Raw genomic sequence first — 23684 nt, forward strand, 5'->3', positions numbered from 1 at the left:
GCAACAACAATCACATCACCTGTTTCAGGCTGTTCACACTGGCTCACCCTGGACATTCGGACATTTGACTGATGAGGTTCTCCATGGTCTCTGTTCAAACTACATCTCTGACCTTTTAGAAGCAAACAGCACAAACCTTCAGGTCTTAAAACTGAGATATGTCTGTTCCAGCAGCTGAATGATCCCAAAGATCCAAAAGGGACAGAACTTCTTCTGTGTGGAACCCGAGACCCTGGAGCGAGGCAGAGGCAGGGATGTCTCATTGTTAAGTCAAAGTTTATTTACACACGTTTAAAACGACCATCGCTGACCAAAGAGCAGAACAGATTTAATATAACATAAAGGAATATTAAAATAAATACAAGAAACACAGAATAAACAAACATACAAAAGCAATAAGACATTTAAATAATTGAGAAATTTATAAAAAAGAGAAATTACAGATTTAATCAAGATCTCAAACTTGACTATTAGTTTATCAACAATTATTATTATTATTTCAAACCACTTTATGATGTGGACTTATGATGAAATCCTCTATAAACAAACTGTTTTGTCATTCTTTATCATTATTTTTATAACTTTAATAATTCTTATTATTGTTATTATTTTTCTTATCATTATTATATTTAATGTTATAATAACATTTTCATTCAAACAACCACATCTGGATCCAGATCATAAATAGGAACAGTGGAAGTTTTCTTTCCATGCAGCTCAGTTTTATTGTGAAGGTCCCAGTCGGAAGTCTCGCCGCAGTGATGGAGGTTTGACCGGACACTTGTTTCCTCCTCCATCAGTCGGAGGTTTTCCGCAGAGCCGAGCGGGAGAGAGAGAAGGCGCCGCCGGGGAACGATTCCTCGGAGTCCCGCTGATGCACCGGAGCTGAGACCCGGCGGAGAAGAGGATGAGGACGAGAGGACGAAGGTGAAGGATGAAGATCACTCTCCCGGAGCCAGGTGACGGTCTCCTCCTCTTCCTCCTCCCCGCGCTGCTCACCTGCTCCACCGGCTCCATGTCCTCGGTCAGCCCGTCAGAGACCGCGAGCCCCGGGAGGCTGTGATCGGTGAGAGAACCTCCGGAGGATCCGAGCTCCGAACATGATCCTGTGACACCGCGACACACCTTACCTGGAGCCTCCTCCCTTCTCCTGATTGGCTGAGCCCCACGCTCCTGATGGCTAACAACGGGCTACAGGTGAGTTTAACAACTGCTGCGAATGTACGGATGTGTAGTATAAAGTACTCTATGTAGAACACATTAAGTTCTAGAAAAGTACTAAAACACGTTTTTGATAAAGAAATTTGTTTTCATTTGTTTAATAAGTTTCCAAATGTAATGTTTTCTATTTACTGCTTTCTATTGTCCAGTTATTTAGTAAACTATGCGTCCAAATTTACAATTAAAGATGGATAATTAATCACAAAAATTAAAATAATAAGTACAGTAAGTCTTTTATTTTAACATTTAACATTTAACCACCTGACAAGTGAAGATATAACGAGTCAACGACAAATTAATTCATGTTTTAAAGTATTTTTATCTTCACCACCTCAAAAAACATCTGGTGGTGCAGCCAAACACGTGTAAATATGCATTTATATATATATATATATATATATATTTATATATGACTTGTTTAAATGAACATTGACCACCTGACATCTGATGCATTCTCATAATTATATTTGAAATACAGACGTGTTTCATTCAACAGTCTCTTTTCAAGTGTTTTATCAGATGATAACAAACTATTGTAGATTAACAGTGGTTCATTTATCCACATGAATTCACTGAGGTAAACACCTGGAGATGAGGTGATGTCTTCAGAGGTGAGGATGTGTGGGATGGAGCTGTGTGGGGGGGTGTGGGGTGATGGTGCAAACTGAAGCTGCCAGTCGGCCTCAGATGTCCTGCCTCCGTCCTGCAGTTCCCACAGAGGAGCACAGAAGCATCTTGTTATCAAAGCTCTCGAGCCGACCAGACGCCCGGAGCCGTCAAACTCAGCCCTCACCACATTTTCACACGGAGCCGTGAAGACGTGCGGTCGTCTCTGCTGCCGTGCACGCTCGCACTGAGCAGACGGAGAGATTCCCACGTTGGTGACTCAGCGATGACTGAGGCCGTGTTGACAGCTTCCTGCTTCCAGCTCAGGTCCTGTGCCACAGGCCTGGAGGTCTGAGGGTCTCGTGTCTCAGCTGCTTGGAACCTCAGTGTCTGTCCAGCCTCTCGTGTTCCTGATGTTTCTGTGGCCTCCTCTGTCACAGCTGTCTTCTTCTGCTGTTTGCCGACCGCCACCATGCCCGGTTGGATCTGAGTTCGTCACTCTCAACCACCTTTGGATGTGTCCTCCATTTTGACCTTGGGACTTCCTTGATGTTAGATGTTGCAGATGTTCCTCTGCTCACTGGGGAGTGGCGTTCGATTTACGCCTGTGTGCATCTCAAACCCAGGCTCGGTGGTTTCTCCACATCTGAGCAGCAGGAATCTGAGTTATACATAATACAATCAATACAGACACAACAAAGTCAGGGGTATTTTTACTGCTTCTGAAAGCAGACAAACACAGTTTCTCCATCATAAACTGGACAAAGCTCAGTTCTGTCCTAAATACGTGACAGGATTTTTCCGTTTGCGACTCGGCGGCGCCCTCAGGTCGTAGTGGGGTGAGTCATGGACGGGTCTTTGGGAGAGTTTGAGTTCCAGTCTCTCTCCAGGTCAGGAGTGTGCACGTGACTCTATGGTCACTAGCTCCCCCCACAAGTTTTCACTTTAACTTCAGCAGCTCCATCAACACACGTGAAGACATGAAACAAAGTGAGGTGAAGTCCAATGTGAGTTTGTTTATCACACTCTGTCCTTCATACGACCAGTTTGACTCCGTGACGCCGACTGCATGTTGCAGTTTCTCTGAAGTGAGATGGAGCCTGAAGCGTTTCCTGGAAAGCTACGATGTGTGTGTGTGTGTGTGTGTGTGTGTGTTTGTGTATGTGTGTGTGTGGGCACGAGGATCAACAGCAACAGCTGATGTGGGTCGAGCTGCAGCTGCAGGTCCTGTTGAGTTTTAAAAAAGTGTCGTTTTCGATCATTTAAATCCATAATAATTAAAAGAAAGTGACTTGACCTCCTTGATTTAGTCAAACAGGATGAAGCTTGAGTGATTCTATCATGAGAGTCGCTGCACCGACCCTCAACCTTCTGGATGTGGAGCTTCTCTTCCTCCCTTGTCGTCCATTGAGCTGTCGGTTCCTTCCTGTCGTCTCTCTCCCTGCTGACAGATTCATTGATTTGGGGCCTGTTTATTTTTTGGCCCTGCTTCTCCTTCAGATGGATCTAAGGTGTGTAAATCAAGCCTCCGGTCGAGGACCTGAGCGCTCAGCCTGAAAACACAACCTCCACTCTGAGGCAGCTGCTCGCTCCGCGGCCGACCTCTCATGAATTCTTTATTCCTGTTGGTTTCCTGTCATTATCGTCTGCGAGAGTTCTGCAAGTCAGAGGAGCCTCTGCACGGGAGAACTGCAGATTACTTTTCTATCGATCGCGAGTGGAAGCAGCCCGCTCCATTTCTTTAATGGCGTCTGAGGATGTTTTGAGGCCGAGGGTCTGTGGATGGTCTCGCATGTGTGAGGACGCACAACGATGTCTTGAATCACACTCACATTCATTTGTGTCTCCAACTGCCACTGCGATGGAAATAATAGGATTAAGAGGCTGCAGACTTGTCTGACCCCCTAAGAGGGAAGCATTGTAACACACACACACACACACACACACACACACACACATGCATGCCCCCAACATCCAGACCCTCCCGCTTGAATCCAGGATTACACTGTGTCTGCAGAAATCTGTCTCCCACCGACACCAGTGGAAAAACATGCAACTGCTGCATTAACAGCTTCAATGCACCGATGGCACTGGTCAATAAAACCAATGGGTGCATCTCACCCGGAGCTTCAACTGATCAGGGAGCAGATAGAGCCTGAAATGTAGAGTTCCCTTCAAGTGGTGCTCCATGTCTGTCTTGTGTCTGTGGGCCAGTCCACTGGCCTGATTCCCTTCAGCTGCCCAGTCTGAACAGCTGCTGCTGCTACGTGCCCATCACCCACCGGGCGTCCAGAGCCGTGCTTACCACTGATACCAGGACCGAGGAGGAAACCACCTAAACACCACAGAGACCATCTCACTGCGAGTCAGACCGGTGACTCGTGTCCATCTGTGTTTTGGCTTTTTCTAAACTGGTTGTGTGAGTGTTTCAGGGCTTTGAGGGATTGCTGGTATTACAGGATTGAAGAATGTGTTGCTGAGAAGAACAAGTTAGAGATTTCAAAACTCGGTGTAGCACTTGCCTCCGCCACAGCCTCCTTATATCAGCATGTGAGGGTGAAGCTGTTCTGTGAGAAACTCAAGTCAAGAGAAATGTGACCGCAGTGTGTTTACACCCCGAGGCCCTGGAGATGAGTCCTCCCGCCGCTGCACAGGGGTCATGTGATAGCCTGCGTGTCGTGCCTCTGCAGCGGTGTTGGGTTTAAGGGGAGCACAGACTGGGAGCTTCATGGGCCCAGTTGATGCCCTCGACACTGGAGCTATTGTTGTCACCTGCAGAGATAGAAGCAGGGAAGCCCCACGAGGAGGCCCCCCCCCCCGAACGTAACCAAAAACTGAAGCTATTGTTATGAACGTCTCTGTGGATGAATTGAATCCAAAGCATCGGCCAGGTGCTTTGTTTTGTGGCGGGATTTTTTCACCCTCCGTTCACAATGTTGGAGAGATTATGAGAGGTGTAACAGGAGGAGTGTAAATAGTCTAATGAACAGGGGGTGAAGCGTCTGCAGAGGGAAAGTCCAGAGAAGAAGAGAACGAGTCTTCTTCAGTGAGTTCAGTGCAGCTCGTCCAGTCGCCTCCATCGTGACCTGCCGGCGTCTCGGGTCGTTCCTGCAGCTGCTGACTCTTCACGGGAAGTTTTATTAACACAGTTTGTCTTCATCCTTTTTATGTGACGTCCAAACATCTATATATAGTCAGTAGCATCACTGAGCTCCAGGCTGAGACTCCCAGACATGGAGGAGAAGTCACAAAGAGCCAGACTGAACACAAGGACGACCGAACACGTTGTTGACTTCAGGCGTTTTACAACAAGTAAAATATTCAGCTGCACAAAACTAAATGAGGAGCGAGACAATTAAAATACACAGAAAATCCCCTGGTTTGACTTCCTGCAGACGAGTCACGACTCCTGTGACCTGGACACATCTTCCCTTTCCCAGTGGCTTCCTGTTTTCATCGTACTGTTTTAAAATTAAAATAACACGAATCTGCTAACGCTTGTGTTTTCCCTCATCTCGTCGTGTTCGTGATTATTAATGCTTTGCTATCGTAATCAACGGCATCAGTGAAGAGGGATAATCATCTGCTTTATGGAATGGACCTCTTATCCCCCCTCAGCCCTTCTGCCATAATCATTTTTAATCTGCTTTCCACGTCCATTACCGTCATGGCTGCTCAACCATTCCCTCAGACATCATCGCACTGAGCACCGCGGGCCTCTCGCTGCCAAGCTGCTAACAGCCACATGAGGAAACAGCTGGTTATCAAACATCAGAGACTACGATCAAGTTTCTGTCTTAATGCAGCTCACCATACTTTTTGACTTGAACTGCACATAATCCCCCCGGAGAGGTGATGTTGTCAAAGCCGTGAGTTGGGACACCTTGGTTCCAGCTATTTCCTGAGCTTGACTTCCACTTCATCCAAACCGAGGGGTTTAATCTGCTCAGGCCGTGGGGCAGCCTGACCACCGGCCTCCCCTGGTGACCTGCTGATCTCACCCAGAGCTTTTGGGAAGTGGTTTGCAAACAGAATGAGTAACCTCGATATAGAGACGTCCAGAGTAAAGTCACAGTTCGGAGGAAACCTTCCTTTGGACGCCTGCCGGTAGAACTCAAACACAGCTGGAGAAACTAGAGCATTTTCTCAAATACTTCACAGGGCTTGATCTGCTTGGTCTACAAAGGTATGGTCTTGCTAGATCAAGTAGATGGCAAAGGCTAAACAAAAAATAAGATGGCCTGGTCGTCTTCTGTATATTGCGATACTATGGAAGGGCGCAGTTCTCTGGCCTATGTTTCAAGGGGTCTTTGAAATGCGATCTCTAAACGAAGCAGCTCTTGAATTGGAGCAGAGTTGTTTCTCATTTGATCTGGAAACACCTCAGGATCCCACAGGACGACCCACAAACCACTGGGATACCGAGGGGAGACTATGCTGCCACCATGAACCAACTCTGGATGAGCTGCAGAGAGCGGATGGAGGTTTCCTTTCCTGCACCCACCTTCCCAAACTGGAACCATTACATCCAGCACATCAGCAAGCGACTGGTTAAAGTGGCTTCTCCTGTAGAAGCCAGGAAGAGCCTCATTCCTTACAGACTAATCCAGGTTGACTGTTGTAGGTCAACAACTTTGTTCGCTGCTCATATATGCAGGTTGTGCGTGTTGGCCCACTTCAGAGAACAGTGGGTTGTGCCTGCTGGATTCAAGTCCCTCTTTACAGTTTCAAATGCAGGTGATTGCACTGGCTTCATTGTCGACTTGTGAAGATAAAGAATCTCAAAAAACCGTTTTCCCCACTCGTCGTGCAGTTTCCTTTCAGGTTCCTTCACTGGTCCCGTATGTCTGGAGCTTGTGGTACATGCATGACGGAGGCAGATTAAGTGTGTGCACAGCAGAGCTTTTCTCACTGGGGCTTTATTCTGCCTGATTCCTCAGCAGCCGGCACACAGCGGCTGTTTGTTGCAGCAGAGTTTCACAAAGGACAAAGCTGGGAACACAAACACGTTTACAGTGTTTACTGAAGTCTCTTGAGAAGATCGACCCTTTCACAAAGATGCCATTCATGCTGATCTGCTCCTCCTACAGCTGTGGAGCGGACACACACACACACACACACAAACAAACACACACACACCGACACATGCACACTGCCCCAGACAGATGTGCACTGACACACACACACACAGTTCACTCTTTCTCACCTCACCCTCAGGACAGTCGTTCTCCTGTTTACCCAGTCTGGGAGAAATCGTCTACCCTGGTGCACGTGGTGCTTTCATGCCGCTCTGGCTGCACAGAGCGTGCACATACAGACGTGATGCTCTGGAAAACGGCAAAAGGAGATTTGGAAAGAGAATGTTCTCTGGAATATGAGGGATTTCAGGGATTAGCAGGAAATGCACCCAGTCCAAGGTGCAGTCTGTGAACTGTTAACTCGTTCTCAGAGGGACAGAGTCGACTTGTTAGAATCTGTTGCTTTGTTTCAAGTCCGGATTAAACAAAGCAAATATAAGATGGTTCATGAATGATGGAGGTGTTGTGTGTAAGTTGTGTTACCTTCGGACTGATCTAGGAGCCAATTGGCTATCGTTGAATGGGATATCCAGGGAAATACTCTCCTCCATTCAGTGGACACGTGTTTACAGTCCGAGTCCACACGAGGCAAATGATTCTAATTGTCTCCTTCTGTTTCCCGGTTTTATGCTAAACTAAGATTATGCTAAGCTAAGACGGCTGTAGTCACATATGTTCTGTGCAGATCTGAAAGCATCTGAAGCAGAGTGAGATGATTGAGGGGAAACAGAGTCCTGGAGTTAACTCGTCTCTCAGATCTGCGTCGTCTCCTCCTGTTAGTCATCACGACATCCAGACGACAGTCTTACACTGCTGTTTAATTCATGTGTACGAGTCCTGTGTGTGTCTGTGTGTGTGTTTGTGTCTGTGTGTGAGTGTGTGCTCAGAGAGATTAATTGGAATTCACTTTCTCCCAACCCGCTGCAAACTCCAAACCACCTCCTTTAACCCAGATCCCTCCACAGCGTGCAGAGTGTGGAGACATCAGGATGTGAGGGGAATTTAAAACTTACATCGATTCTCCCAACTTCTCTCTCTCTCTCCCTCTCTCTCACAAGCTGCGTATCACACTCTAACACACACACACACACACACACATTGTTATTGTGATGCATGGCACTATTAAGGGAAATGTGACCTCTTAATTTCCCTCTTTCTCTTTTCCTTTCTGTTTGGTTTCCTCTCCTGATAACCCTCAGTCTCTTTCCTCCCTCCTGACGATGTCACTTCCTTGAACGTCCTCGGTCCTCGGGTCACGTTTGTCTCTGCAGCTCGAAACACAACGTGACACTTCAAAGCAACAACAACAAATAAAAGGGGTCCACATCTACACAGGCGGAAGTATTTGATAAAATCACCTCCACTCGATATCTGTCTGAGGCCACATGTATGAAATGACGTCTATATTCTGCAGCATGTTAACAATCAGGTTAAAAGTCCCCAGCCCAGTCATTATTAATCATTATTATCGCTTTGTGTCATTTACAGTTGTTGTTGAGTGTTGGGTACGGTGATGGATGAGTTAGGAATCCCCCCCCACCCCGGACCGTCTCTCCACCCCAGCAGAAAAGACACCTTCTCTATATTTAGGCCCAGGCGCAGCTGACCGGCCGTTCAAACTCAATCAAAGGGATTTGAGGCTCCGGGCTGAAGTCTGCCAACCAGACACCGAGGAGATGATCTGTGACGGATTTAATATCATAAAGGAAAGAGGCAGCGAGAGGAAATGTGTGAATGTGTAACGAGGAGCACGTGCACTGGGGGGGGGTGAGGGGGGGGATGGAGGGTGTGAGATTATATAAGAGATGTGAGATCAATAATCAACGTGACATTATTACCGGTGAATCACCTGGTGGCCGGTTGCAGTATAGCTCATGAATCCTGCCTCCTCCATGTTGTCTGGTGGGACACGGACCAAACTAAAAAGATTTCTCAAAGATGGTTTCTGTATTTTAAGGCAGCTGAGGTTTCATAGCGTAGAACTTGAATTAAGAAAGTAAACACATTTTTGCCTAAGATCTAAAAATAAATAAGATTTTCTGCATTGTTTATTCTGTAAAATGTCATATTTGCAAACACTTACACAGAAATGATGCACAGACTGTGGCTTTAAGGCTGATTTGTATAAAGTGAAGTGGTGTTAGTTCCTGATCCTGTGGTCAGAGCGCTTTGACTCAGTGAACGAGGCGTCGCTGCAGCTCGTCTCTAACGTTCAGACTCGAGCTGATGAAGACGAGCACTGACTTGTATCTGTGAAGGTGAGGGACAGTATGGATGCATGGGGGCTGTTATCTCTGCAGCCGCCGCCCTGCATCCCTCAGGAGGCTCCAAGAGGCCGAGCTGCTCGGTAAGGAAACATTTCACGGCTCAAAGATACACGGAGCGTTTGTGTTTTATTAAAACAAAGAGCAGAACCAGCAGCTGCCTGTGTTTTGAATTTGTCGGCCCAACTTCTTGTTATTTCACTTCCTATTCCCCTGTAGGAGTGTGAGTGAGGTAGAAGAACTAGACTGTGCTCTGGTGTGAGCATGAATCCTGTTTGCATGGCACCACAGATACAGATAGGGAGCCAGCGAGAGCCATCTGCCACACAGCGAGGGCTCGGAGGTCAGTGACCCCGTGGGCGTGTGTGTGTCACTGACAGGAAGGGGACAGACAGCAGCGACACCGTCTGTAGCCAGGAGGACGAGGCCAGCATCAGCTCGGCCCTGTTGGACATTTGTCAGCAAAAACGCAAATGCTCCCCGCGATGGGTCGGACCAGGAAGGATCCGCCCACTGGAGGGGCGTCGTTTCTCCGGGGGGGTTTTTACAGTGTCAGCTTTAGACAGTGAATAAAGACGTCCTGTGAATCCATGGCGTCTCAACCAACCCTGGTGGCTGGCTGCAGGAAAGGTCATAAATCCCGCCTCCACCATGTTAGTGCATGGGACACAATTGACAGCTGAGGCTTGTGATTGGTCCAGCTTGTGTATCATTGGAGCCTCCGTCCTCCAATCACTTCGCTTTGGCTTCAAATGTGCAACATGGAAACATTCAGAACACTTTGGTTTCACTTCTGCATCGTGAGGATGTTTGACCTTTAACCTCTTATTTTCTCAATTCACCACTTTTAGTGCACTTTAATAAAAACACATACCTGCAGGTTAATAACACAATAACTCTGCACACTTCAGACATGCACTGTTTTGCATATGTGCACACACACACATGCACACACACACAATGATCTGCTGGACTTGGTCTGATCATCTCTTTAACATCAACACAATCTTTCACAACAGCTTTGGAAACCCGGTAGCAGGAAGCTGGTGTGTGTGAGCTCTCTCACTTACAGAAGCTTCCTCCATGTGTGTGCACGTCTGTCGCATGACGTCTCTCTCTCCGGCCGAGAGCAGAACAGGAAGCAGCGGGGTGGAGATCGGTGCACGCCGCTCTCTCTTCCTCTGCCACGTTCACTTTACACCGCCGTCTGATTCCTGGCGGTGGAGGACATCCTGGATTTTGATGAGGCAGGAGAATTTATCGGCGTTAGTGTGTGTATGACAGTGTGTGTATGATAGTGTGTGTGTGTGTGTGATAGGCGACAGAGTAAAGGAGAGGGCCCGGGCGTGACACCAGAGGGAGGCCCACCATGGCCAGTGAGGACGCACTGGAGGAGCTGCCCGGGGATCGAACAGTCGATTCCCTCGGAGCCACTGAGCAGAGTGACGCTGAGTCACGGGTAGGAAACTGTAGCCGACACAGGCCTCAACATGGCCGCCTCTTCTCTTCCCCATCCATCACTGCGGCCATTCTCTTTTCTGTCAGCTTCCTGGTTCACTTCCTGTTGAACTCGTCTAAGTGGCTGCGAGTCACCCGTGAGGTTTTATTCCCGTGTGCTGTCGTGATTTGGCTCTGCTGTGCGAGTCGTCTCACTCCTCGCTCCAGAGGCTCTTTGTTGTAAAACACCAGGGACTCAGTTGTATTGTGTTGAACGTTTGTGCGTCACGGCACAAACTCTCCCTTCCTGTCGCTGCCGCTGCTCTCTGCTGCCTCGATGAACGACTCGGAACGTCCACACGTTGTTGATGAGTTGACGAGAACAACACAGAAAACACGTTCAGCTGATTCACTTCAGAGTTGTGCGCTGACACAACATCATAGCAGGCGTTCAGATCCTGCAGCCGTCGTGTCGTGTTGTGTTGTGTTGTGTTGTGTTGTGTTGCAGATGGATTATGGTTTTAATGGGAGCAGAGCTGTGGCCCCGGCCTGCATGTAGCTGGACGGACACACAAACCTAAGAAGTTGTAATCAGATCTGCTAAGCTGGACGGCTGGCTGCACGCTGCAGTGAAAGGGCCTGAGCACCCCCTCATTATACCCTGTGTGTGTCTGTGTGTGTGTGTGTCTGTGTGTGTAGCCGATTAGATCTAATGTCACAACATTAAATGAACGCATGACATTTAAGGTCGGCTTTCAAGGCCTTTTCAATAACGTTGGTGGAGAATGTGGTTCTCTGCTCGTCTCAATGATCTGGGCAAAAGATTATCTATAATTATCACTATATAAGCGGTTGTGGTTTCAAACTTTTCTTAAACATTTCACTGATCTGAGGTCGATAAATAACGTGTTCAACCTCCTCAAGCTTGATATCAATGTGTATTTTGGGCTTTTGTTATGTTGCTGTTGGTAAAATATATGTGTACTGTGCCTTTAAAGGCCTGTTGCATGCTGCTGTTGAAGGGGTTCGTTTTATTTTTGTCCCTCGTCTGGTCGTGTGTCTTCTGTTTTTATTTGAACCTTTTTATTCTTGATATAAACGAGGGCAGAGAAAGAGACAGACGGTTTGACACGTAACACACGCTCCCCCGAGGCAGGAGTCCAGGTGTGGACACTGTGGTTTTGTGACATGTGTCTTAACCATGAAGTCCCCGAACACTGATTCTGACTCACTGGACACAGAGACGAGCTTTAATCACTTCAGATCGTCCCACACGTTTCTTCTCCTCCTCCTCTTCCACTTTCTTACAGCAACATCTCTGCTCGGCAGCCAATCACCATCCAGCAGATAACTGCTCCACCAACCACGTACTTGTATCTGCATACATTTACATATACATACACAGCATATACACACACTCACAACCACAGACACACAAACACTTACAGACAGCAAAAAAGTACAACTGCAGTCCTAACATTTGTAATTGTGATTCACCTGTCTTCTTATAGCAGAAACCCCAGTTTATAGATAAATGGATTCAGGTGTGTTGGGATGAAACTTGAATCTTTTTCATATAAAGTGTGTGTGTGTGTTTCCTCGTGACCCGTCCGGAGGCCGACAGGAGCCTGATTGATTTCAGTCGGTATTAATGCAGCTCTAATCCCCTCTGATCTGATTAGTGTTGATCAGCAGAGAGCTGATGTGAGCACTCAGCTCTTCACGCTGCCTCACAGTCGCAGCTCAGCAGCTTCCTCGAGCTGTTTCCTCCTGTTTTCCTCCCACAATGCTTCACTCTGCGAGGTGACCGGGCCCAGCTCTGAAGGTCGTGACCTCTCAGCTGGACGTTTCACCTCTGAATCCGTTTCTCTTCATACACATTTGAACTTTCCTAATTGTAATATCTTCTCATTGATTCCTCCTCCTCCTTCCTCTCTCCTCAGAGCGACCCAGGTGGGCTGTCGGTTCTGCAGCAGCTCGGTCTGGACCAGAACTCCGACTTCTCCGACTCCAGCGTGCAGCAGCGGCTGGACGAGCACCGCGAGAGGATCCGCAGGGAGATCCGCAAGGAGCTGAAGATCAAGGAGGGAGCGGAGAACCTGCGCCGGGCCACCACCGACAAGAGGAACGCCCAGCAGGTGGACTCGCAGCTGCGCAGCTCCAAGCGGAAGCTGGAGTCGCTGCAGACTCAGCTGCAGGAGCTGGACGCACACATCGTGGTGAAAGGCCCCGATGACAACACAGGTAACTCATCCACAACCACCTTCAGGACACGTTGTGCACGTCTACACCACAACATTGATTCAGTGGTTTTGCATGTTTTATCTCATGAGCTTTATGACCCACCTGAGGATCTCTCTGACCAGCCCCTGCCTCCTCTCACCCAGATTCCCCTCGGTCCCCGGGGTCGGTCAGTCGCACGTCGGCCAACCAGCACCGCATCGCAGCTCTGGAGCGGCAGCTCAACATCGAGCTGAAGGTCAAACAGGGGGCGGAGAACATGATTCCAATCTATTTGAATGGAGGAACTAAGGTACTCAGCTGTCAGCAGCACTTCATCTCTGCATCGGCTGATTTCTGTAACATTCGATCTGCGATGCTTCACTCTTCCCCTCGTCTCCTCCTGTTCTCCAGGACAAGAAGTTCCTCCAGACGGCTCAGCAGATGCTGCAGGACAGCAAGACAAAGATCGACATCATCCGCATGCAGGTCCGGAAGGCCATGCAGGCCACGGAGCAGTCGGAGGACAACCAGAGTATCTGTCGTTCCTTTGTGTTTCATGCTCTCCCTCTCTTTCATCCCACCTGCAACTCTCATCCTCTAAACACTGCATATTTCATGATGCAGGTGGTGATGGATCAATTCTTCTTTAGAACTTAACAGTGTGGAGGCTTCCAGTCACACACACACACACAAACACACACACACACACACACACACACACACACACACTGTCCATTACAGACCAGGTTAGAGCCGTATTGATGTTCCTGCATCCCCTTGATGTTGCCCAACAACTAAAAGCCACGGCTCATTTACCAGAGGTTAGAGAGGAGGCAGGTCAGATGCGGGGAGCCAGGAAGGGAGTGAGACTGAGAGGACTGAGTCAGAGGGGACAACAGAAAGAAGGGAGTGAGACTGAGAGGACTGAGACAGAGGGGACAACAGAGAGAAGGGAGTGAGACTGAGAGGACTGAGTCAGAGGGGACAACAGAAAGAAGGGAGTGAGACTGAGAGGACTGAGTCAGAGGGGACAACAGAGAGAAGGGAGTGAGACTGAGAGGACTGAGTCAGAGGGGACAACAGAAAGAAGGGAGAGGACGGACGGAGACGTAGATGAAAGAGACAACAAGAGCTCAGGGAAACTTACTGATTTAGACGATGTGCGGATAATGTCCTCTCATCGTCCCGGTGCTTTAAAACCACTATAATCTGTATTTTTGTATCACTGTGGTTCACATATCTTCTCTCCACATCTTCTCTGCTGCATGTAGCTGTCGCTCACATGTCACATGACTAAAACCAGACTCTGTTTACCAGGTAAGCCGGACATGTGCGGGGTGGAGCTCCGTGTGGAGGAGCTGTGGCATCACTACCGGGTGGACCACGCCATGGCCGAGGGCGCCAAGAACATGCTGCGGCTGCTGGGCGCTGGGAAGGTCCAGGACAAGAAGGCCATGGCCGAGGTGCGAGCTGGGAGATGTGATAGATTTCTAAGATATGATTCGTCGTCTATTCTAATCCTTCCATCATGGTGTGTGTGTGTCCTTCAGGCGCAGAGTGGTCTGAGCGAGTCGTCCCAGCGGCTCGACCTGCTCCGGTGTTCTCTGGAGCAGCGGCTGCAGGAGCTGCCGGAGGATCATCCCAAGGCCTGCCTCATCAAGGAGGAGCTGGTGCTGGCGTCGTCCTCGGCCTTCAGCTCCCGTCACAGCACCCCCTACGTCCACAACCAGTACAGCACCCTGATGAAGCCGTCGCCTCTCACAGGTCCGACAGAGAAACCTTCACATGTCTCCGCCTTGACCACGTTCAGCTGTCTTATCTTTGCTTTCCTTCTTTCCAGGAACTCTTCAGGTGCACCTCCTGGGCGCGGTGGGGCTGCTGGAGGTCATCCCCGGGCGCAGCAGAGGGAACCCGGTGGTTCTCCCCTCTCACTCTCTGGGAGACGGACGCTCCTCCTTCAAACTGAGTGGCCTCTACAGCCGCAGCACCAGCAGCATGAGCCTCAAGATCCCGGGCAAGACCGACGAGCTCTCCAGTAGGAACACACGCCCTCAGTGGACTATTCTGATCAATTACATTTCATCCATAAAGAGGCTCATTTCTGATGTGTGTGTGTTTTGCAGCGGAGGTGAGCGCGGTGCTGAAGCTGGAGAACACAGTGGTGGGTCAGTCGGCTTGGAGAACGGTTGGAGAACAGGCCTGGGATCAGACCTTCATTGTAGAGCTGGAGAGGGTAAGATTCTGAAGCTGCTTTCAGACCTGCACTGAGGTTCTGTCATGAGAACGTAACATTAAGACACCAGAGTAATGAGCTGCTTTATTTTGAAAAGGGAAGAGAAAAAGTCTCTGTAAATAGTTTAAACTACATACTGTGTGAGTTTGTTTACTAATCACAGAAATGTGGATATTATTCATATTGTTAAGGATAACATACGTCAATAAGAGTTGTCCTTTAAAGTCCTTTAAACTCTTTCTGTTACTATAACCCTGAAACTAAACTACTTCCAGGTTTTAAACCTCAACGATTGATGCTGTGAGCAGTGAATACTTCATGTTGTGTGTAATTAGTCCAGAGAGATGGAGATCGCTGTGTACTGGAGAGATTACCGCTCCCTGTGCGCTCTGAAGTACCTGAAGCTGGAAGACTTCCTGGACAACCAAAAACACACAGTTCAGCTGGAGCTGGAGCCTCAGGGGCTGCTGCTGGCCGAGGTGCAGTACACACACACACACACACACAGCACACACACACACACACACACAAGGAGCTTCTTATAGTGTTGTTTGATAATAATAATACATCAGAAATCATTCTTAGCCCCTGATAGTCTGTTTAGCCTCAGATGAACATTACATTGACCTTTACTGCCGTTTCAGTTTTGTCACTTCATCATATTTGTGATTTTTGTTTCAGGTGATTTTCTTCAACCCAGTAATAGAGCGAGGCCGACGGCTCCAGAGGCAGAAGAAGGTTTTCTCCAAACAGCACGGTATGTTCACCAGGTACTCCTCTGGAACTGGGACTAAAAACCATTCAGAGGAGACGCGAGTGGAGATCCATTCCCAGTCCTCCCTGCAAACATGAACAAGTCACCTCCTGGTTTCAATCTGTACATTACAGTCCTCTGTGTGTGTCTCTGTGTGTGTGTGTGTGTGATTGTGTTGCAGGCAAAGCCTTTTTGCGCGCTCGGCAGATGAACGTGGACATCGCCACCTGGGTCCGCCTGCTGAGGAACGCCATCCCCAGTGGAAGCAACGCCCCGGCCTACACACCCAGTTTCTCCAGTAACACACGAAGCTCCGGGTATTTGAACATTCAAGTGTTTACAGTCAAACAATCAGGACCCACAAACCCACACGAGTAGTATTTATGTGCAGAAAGTGATATATAAATACACACTATTTGCTAGTTTCCCTTTATTCACATTCCTCTTTCATGGCCCGAGTCCTTTTTCTTCACGTCAGCATCTTGTTTGTTTCTCTGCAGCGACACAGACTCAGATTCTCTTCTCTCAGTTTAGTCTTTGTTTTTTATTTGCAGAGAAATCTCCGTGGAGAAGCTGAATCTGGGCAGCGACTCGCCTCCCAAACCTGAGACCAGGGGAGACGTGGTGGACGCCCCCGCCGCCTCGGTGAGTGTGACGGGAACAGGAAGGAGAGCAGACAGAGGCCGGGGGGGGGGGGGAGATGAGCATCTCTACAGGATCATGTTACCGCTCTGCTCACTTCCTACCTGCAGCCTCTCACAGGCCACCGCTCTGTGAGCTGCAGGGAAATCTAAGACGAGGCTGACAGCCGGAGAGCGACAGAGGAGGAGGAGGAAGAATAATTAGAGAAGTGAAAACTCAGGGAGACAGATTTAGAGACTTACGTGGACGGAGGGGAGATTTAATTTGGTCGAGAGCAAATCCTTGTTTGTTATCGAGTGTGAATCACACGAGCTGCAATGGAGAGAGAGAGAGGTGTCGCTAAAAGAGGACGAGTTTCAGAGAGAGGGGGAAAAGAGAGGAGGAGGACATGAGACGAGTGAAACTGAAAGAACATTTCAAAAAACAGATAAAGACATAACTTATAAGGTTAAACCCAAAAGTCTATATTTTAGAAATCAAGATTTGTTTTGGGTGAAATAATTAAAGATAAAAAAAACCTCTTATCATACTTTTAAAATCAAATCAACAAAACTTTTCCTAGTTCATGGAAAAAACAAGAAGCCTTAAGGAAATGACCTTCAATAATTTTAAATGAATATTTTATTTAGAGGTTATAGAATTGGAAGAAACATAATTCAATAATAAATCCATTCTCTTTAATAAATACAAACACATAATGAATCCTCACACTGTTTAATTGTGTTCATGCCAATAAAGCACATTTGAATTTTGGAGACAGAGAACTGGAGCAGCAGAGAAGTCGGGGGGGGGGGGGCAGCCTGTGGCAGATGGTCCGACTGGGTTGAAGTATTATGGGATTAATTACTGATGATGTTTTTTAGAGAACTAATTAGCAGTGAGGAGGGAACGAGGGGGTGTGGGGGGAGCGAGGCTGGGGGGGGGTCAGCTGATGAGCTTCAGTATCTGCTTGACATGTTTTTACTGAAGGTCGTTCCAGATGTTGACGAATGTTTTTTTTGTCCTCGTGTCTGTTGTTATTTGTTCTACATGTTACTGATGCCCCCCCACACCCCACAGGAACAGGTCATCGAGGCCCCGCCCACTCAGGATGTCCCTTCTCACGAGCAGCGGACCAGATCGCTGTCGCAGAATTCTTTACGCAGGTGCACAAACCCGTCTCTCTCACACACACACAAACACTGCAACACACACACACACACACACTAGAGACACACCTGAGCTTTTCTCTTTGCAACATGGCCGACACAGCTTGACACCACAAACACTCCCCCGCACACATATGGTTCTGTGGTGGAACCCGTTTCTCTAGTCGTGAATTAATTCCAGATGGAGAGAAATACACAAATAAAGACGATGACCTTTCATCACAGCAGAACCCGACCTTTTAGAGGTTGTGGATTTGTCACACACGGACAGGATGTGCTTTTCTCCGGCCTCATATGTTGCTCTGCACTAATCTGCCTGTAATCTCTGCTGCTCAGAGCGAGCAGAGGCCCCGTGAGCCTGCAGGACTTCAAGCTGATGGCTGTGCTCGGCAGGGGACACTTTGGAAAGGTACCCGTCTTCTGTTGTCCTCACCAGACGCTGCTCTGCCTCTTCACAACTCTCGTCTTTACAGCAGAATGTTTAAAAATCAAATGATTGTGATTTTCTCTCTTTGCTCCGAGGGTTTTAGCTGCTGTTGTTTTTGAGGAAGTTCTGATAAACTCAGTGTTTCCTCTTTTCGACCACAGTTAACCGAGTGAGCGTCGGGAACCTTTTAGCTTCTCTGTGGGCTGGAGACGTTACGTCACCGTCTCTGATTCCACACACGATCACAACCTCAGGTTCAGAGCGTTTGACTGTATTTACTCTCCTCAGCACCAAACTGACTCAGGGTCAGACGAGCTGCTGAGCTCAGAGGAGCGTAGAGCAGCTGAATCTGAATCAGTTTTATTGACAAGTAGCTTTACACCTACCAGGACTTTGCTCTGGTTTTTGGTGCATACAATGAACATAGAAACATAAAAACACAATAAATACAACACACATAAGAAAAGCAATTAAGAAACAATATATATTTACTCACTATTTACTTCTTATTTACTCCCTTTTTCTAATATTTATACAAAGTAACATTTATTTAGACATAAACATATCTAAATAAAAAAATATAAAAGATAAAAGATATAAAAAGTGAAGTAAAAGTGAAATGCAAAACAGTGAGCAGTGTCAAATTGCAATATGCAATGTTATGCTGTATAATATAATATAATAGATAGATAGATAGATAGATAGATTACTTAATTCATCCCCGAAGGGAAATTAAGCCGGTACATTTGAATACAATAAAATACAATACAATAGAATAAAATAAATAATATTGAGGTAGTAAGAATAAAAACAGAAACACAAGATAAATAGGTAGATAAGGTGCAGTGGCAAGATATGGTAATAGTACTGATGATATTCTGGTAATGTGATTGTTAGACAGTATATACAAATAGTACAGTATATATAGTATATAATATATATTTATATATGATAGTAATTATACCAATATAATAGCAGTATATAGTAGTAATGGCAGCAACAGTATATAAAATAATAATAGTAAATACAATAATAATAATAACAACATGTACACATGTATAAATATGTGTGTATAGACTTATATACAAATGTTGACCTCAGGTGTTGGTGGAGATCAGCTGGAAAACAGTGACGACAGTGTTTCTGAGAAAACCTGAATCAACACAGTCTGGTTGTTTAAGTTGGGAGGGTGAGAAGATGGCTGGACAGAGGAGGGTCATTATCTGTTGTCGTGTTTCCTCCCTTTGTGTTTCCCTGAAGTGACTCAGTCCCTCGTGGGCCCGACTCTGCAGGTGCTGCTGTCGGAGTACAGACGGAGCAGCGGCCTCTACGCCATCAAGGCCCTGAAGAAGGGAGACATCGTGGCTCGGGACGAGGTTGAAAGGTGACGACACTCGGTGACCTCCAGTCTCCGCTGCACAGTTCATTCACGTTGTGTAAACTTCCTGTCTCCCCCCCCCCCCCCCCTGTCTGTCTCCAGTCTGATGTGTGAGAAGCGGATCTTTGAGGCTGTGAACGGCTCGCACCATCCCTTCCTGGTCAACCTGTTTGCATGTTTCCAGACTCCAGAACATGTTTGTTTTGTCATGGAGTACACGGCAGGAGGAGACCTCATGATGCACATACATGCTGACGTCTTTTCTGAGCCGCGTGCTGTGTGAGTTCTCTGTGTGTGTGTGTGTGTGTGTGTTTACTTGTGTCAATGCTCACACAATCTATTCGATGTCTTAAGCTTGACTATGTAACAGCGTGTGTCTCCGCTGGTCGTGTGTGTGACAGGTTCTACTCGGCCTGTGTGGTGTTGGGTCTTCAGTTCCTTCACGACCATAAGATTGTGTATCGGTGAGTTGTCACACCGTCTCACACAAACACACACACACACGCTCTTCTCTCTAGACTCCGGATCTGGTGTGAGACCGGTGTTCTTGTCCCCCTCAGGGATCTGAAGCTGGACAACCTGCTGCTGGACACAGAGGGTTTCGTGAAGATCGCAGACTTTGGACTCTGCAAAGAAGGTGAGTGTCCATTATTTATTCAGCGCATCTCTCTCCAACACCAGGGGCCGTACATTAACAAACTTTCGTGCTTTGCATTATTTATTGTACGTCTCCCATCACCCGCTCGGTCAATACCCCCCCCCCCGTCCTCACACTTCCTCTCACTCTGTCCTCCTTTGTCTTTCTGAGGTATGGGATTTGGGGACCGGACCAGCACCTTCTGTGGGACCCCTGAGTTTCTGGCCCCTGAGGTGCTGACGGACACGTCGTACACCAGAGCAGTGGACTGGTGGGGCCTCGGGGTGCTGGTCTACGAGATGCTGGTCGGAGAGGTGAGACGAAGGTCAAAGGTCAAGTTCACGATGGAGTTTATTTCTTTTATTTAATCATGCGTCCCCTTTCTCTCAGTCTCCGTTCCCCGGTGACGATGAGGAGGAGGTTTTCGACAGCATCGTGAACGATGAAGTGCGTTACCCTCGCTTCCTCTCCACCGAGGCCATCGGCATCATGAGACGGGTGAGGCTCCTGGTTTCCTTCCTCTGTCACATCCTTCATATGTTGGAAGCGTGAGAATGGAAGTTGTTTATTTGAGTTGAAGCCTGTTTATCTGCAGCTTGTGCTTGTGTCTCTGCTCCCAGTTGTTGAGGAGGAATCCTGAGAGGCGTCTGGGCTCCGGAGAAAAAGATGCTGAGGACGTGAAGAAGCAACCTTTCTTCAGGGTGAGGTTTTCTCCTGTTTCTGCCAAACAAGGAAACTGAGTTCAAGGTTCATGATAGAAGAACTTATTTTATACTTATAAATGAACATAATAATAATAGCTTGAGTGAACTTTAATGTCTTTATATATTAGAATTGAATTTAAGGGCATTTGTCCACTCTGCTCCCACCACATGGAACTGGCTGCAAAAAGATTTTAAATTAACCGAAATGATTTCTTTGAACGCTTTTAAATCTACGATGAGAGCATTTCAGACCACTTCTTTTACTTGTAGATGTTTTTTACGAATTTTAATTTACTTGTAATTGTTTTTTTATCATTTTAATTTCTGTTTATATGTTGTGAGTGTAATATTGTGAGTGTACATATGTTATTTGTTGCTGCCTCTTGGCCAGGACTCCCTCGAAAAAGAGGTTTTTAATCTCAATGGGACTTTCCTGGTCATAAATAAAGGTCAAATAAAAAAAAAAAAAAAAAAAAATTGAGCAGTTCTCACATGTTGCACCTTCAATATTAATCCTCAACTCCAATCTGTCCCTCAGGGTCTGGACTGGGACGCTCTTCTCCAGAGGAAAGTCCCGCCGCCCTTCGTCCCGACCATCGTGGGAAAAGAAGACGTCAGCAATTTCGACGCGGAGTTCACGGCCGAGCCTCCGACCCTCACGCCGCCCAGGGAGCGCCGCACGCTGTCCCGCAAGGAACAGGACTTCTTCAAGGACTTTGATTACATCTCCGACCTCTGCTAGGGTCAGGGGTCAGGGGTCATCGGGTGAGGAGCTGCCCACTGCCCGCCCACAGACTCTGAGAGGAGACGTGAAGGCCGACTCTGTGGAGAGGAACACTCCTCTCTCTCTCTTTCTCTCTCTCTCCCTCTCTCTCTCTCTCTTTGTGTCTGTGTTTGCGAGTGGACGGAGGATGGGACGGAGGATGGGACGGAGGACGGGACGGAGGACGGGACGGAGGACGGAACGGAGGACGGGACGGAGGACGGGCGCCTGTGAACGAGGATCAGTGGAGTCTGATCCTGTGTCGCACACATTTGCGGTGTCACAGATCTGCTGACCTCCAGATTATCTGGAGTGGCTTTTAGAGGAGGAGAAGGAAGTCACCATGATGACAGGAGATAATCCAGATTATGTAAAAAAAAAAAAAAGGAAGATGAGATGATGGACGCTGCGACGCGGTGGAGCGGTGATTGTACTGAAACGCTTCACGAGCCTCGGAATCAAACAAGGATTCTGACAGGAAGCAGTTTGTGTCTTTCCCATGTCCCCTTGTCCCCTTGTCTCTGCTGTGTGTTGCTGCTCAGTGTGTCGTTGTGTGTCCTCGCCTCCGTCATGAACGTGTCCACGTCAGCCGCACTCGTGCATCGCCTGGTCATGAGCACACGGGGGAGCCAGAGGACAGAGAGACGCTTCCTGTGTGGGTTCACGTTTGTGCGTCTGTCTTTCAGCACAACACTGATTTTTAAACAGTTACATTTTTCAATGACAATAAGCTTTTACAGATTTAGTTCTGTTTTGTGATTTTTTTGTTTTTGTTTTTGTCCCTCGTCTGTCATTTGCTGAAAACGTGTTTGAACTGTGACTCAGTAAAGATGTGAAACCAACACACAGGCACTGAGCCTCTCTCGTCATTGGTTGTTTTTATTTAAATCTCTATTTTCACGTTCAGGAACATTTCAGAGCAGAAACTGTGACGAGGCCGACGTCTGAAAATCATTTTTCTTCCACCTGCAGTGAATGATGTGTTGTTGTGAGTTGTTGTGATTGTGAGTCTGGAGGACAGACGATTGGGAAACGTGTGGATTTGCATCATAAGGACCAAAAGTGAAAAATCTGCAAATGTCCTCAAAAGACAAATCTTTTATTCTCCTTCTCGCTCTGGCAGATCCAAAGTGTCTGAATGAGCTGTTTCCTGATCCTGTGGTGATGCCGGTTGCAGTTTTCTATCTGAGGTTATAAAAGTGACAGGAAGTGAGCTGCTCAGGCCACAGAGCTCAAATTTGATGTACCACGTGTCCTTTAACAACCGACGTGACAGGTGTGGAGCCACAGACGGTCCCACACTGACCCCAGATCACCGAGCTCAGGCCCGAGCTGCAGCCGCTGCCTCCATGTGGTTCCTCCGAACTCAGGCAAACGGGTTCTATTTAACGGGAGGGATTCAAACCACCGGTTCTGCAGCAGGACGTTGATAATGCTCAGGGAAAGTGCTTGAGGATGAAGAGTCATGCAGAGCAGCTCTGGTCCCAGCTGCTATCGATAATGACGTCCTGAACCGTTCATGGCTGAAAGGATTATTGGAAATGTTAATGGAGGGAACTGGGAATTAAGAAGTTAAGAAGCAAAGCATGCACACAACACACACACACACACACACAACACACTAAAAATAGTCTTTAAAAGCATGATTGTGCAGAATTGGTGAGTGGTCATTTTTCATTTAGAAAAGCAGATGTGCTCTACAGAAAAAACTGGAGTGCAATTTCGTTCCATCAGCAAAATGTTTCAAATCGCTCTCTGTCTAAAAGGAAAAACAATTTTCTGTGAATCACTGTGCACTGGGGGGGGGGGGGGGAGGGGGGATCGAACCTGATGCACTGACACAGACAAAAAGGTCCAAACTGAGACTGCAGGTCCCCATCATCTCTCCTTGGAGGACATGTCCAGGTCCAAACCTTCATCTGATCTTCTGTCCTGCACGTTCACAGGAAACCGTCTGAATTATAACAAACGTTCATGATGTTTCATCTTGTCGTGATTAAACTGTTTAAAGCTGATCATCGGACTCAGCCGTGTCTCGTTCACCCCCTGGTGGCGGACTGTGGTACATCGTCGTAAACCCCACCTCCTCCGTATTAGTAGACGGGACATGGACCAAACTAAAATGTATAAGCACACCTCAAATAGATTTTTATGGATGATCAAGTGCTA

The 23684-nt window shown here is 47.5% G+C and overlaps 1 protein-coding gene across 3 annotated transcripts; it reads left to right on the forward strand.

Moving 5' to 3' along the window:
- The first annotated feature begins 810 nt into the window (after positions 1 to 810).
- On the forward strand, positions 811 to 22359 carry pkn1b (protein kinase N1b). Of its 3 annotated transcripts, none has more exons than XM_062408409.1 (22): positions 811 to 1197; positions 12550 to 12850; positions 12994 to 13139; positions 13241 to 13361; positions 14147 to 14292; positions 14380 to 14593; positions 14670 to 14864; positions 14953 to 15062; positions 15398 to 15541; positions 15744 to 15819; positions 15998 to 16133; positions 16371 to 16461; positions 17518 to 17603; positions 17943 to 18015; positions 19326 to 19417; positions 19514 to 19690; positions 19813 to 19875; positions 19972 to 20048; positions 20220 to 20362; positions 20439 to 20546; positions 20669 to 20749; positions 21291 to 22359. In XM_062408409.1, the coding sequence occupies exons 1-22, from the start codon at positions 1177 to 1179 to the stop codon at positions 21492 to 21494; spliced, it is 2805 nt and encodes a 934-aa protein (XP_062264393.1). In that variant the 5' UTR covers positions 811 to 1176; the 3' UTR covers positions 21495 to 22359. The 3 variants fall into 3 exon arrangements, with proteins under 3 accessions (XP_062264393.1, XP_062264392.1, XP_062264391.1); XM_062408408.1 differs by lacking the exon at positions 811 to 1197 and adding an exon at positions 9135 to 9252; XM_062408407.1 differs by lacking the exon at positions 811 to 1197 and adding an exon at positions 10274 to 10628.
- Positions 22360 to 23684: the final 1325 nt, after the last annotated feature.

This window comes from Platichthys flesus, chromosome 16 (genome assembly GCF_949316205.1).
Source record: "Platichthys flesus chromosome 16, fPlaFle2.1, whole genome shotgun sequence".
Lineage (NCBI taxonomy): Eukaryota > Metazoa > Chordata > Actinopteri > Pleuronectiformes > Pleuronectidae > Platichthys > Platichthys flesus.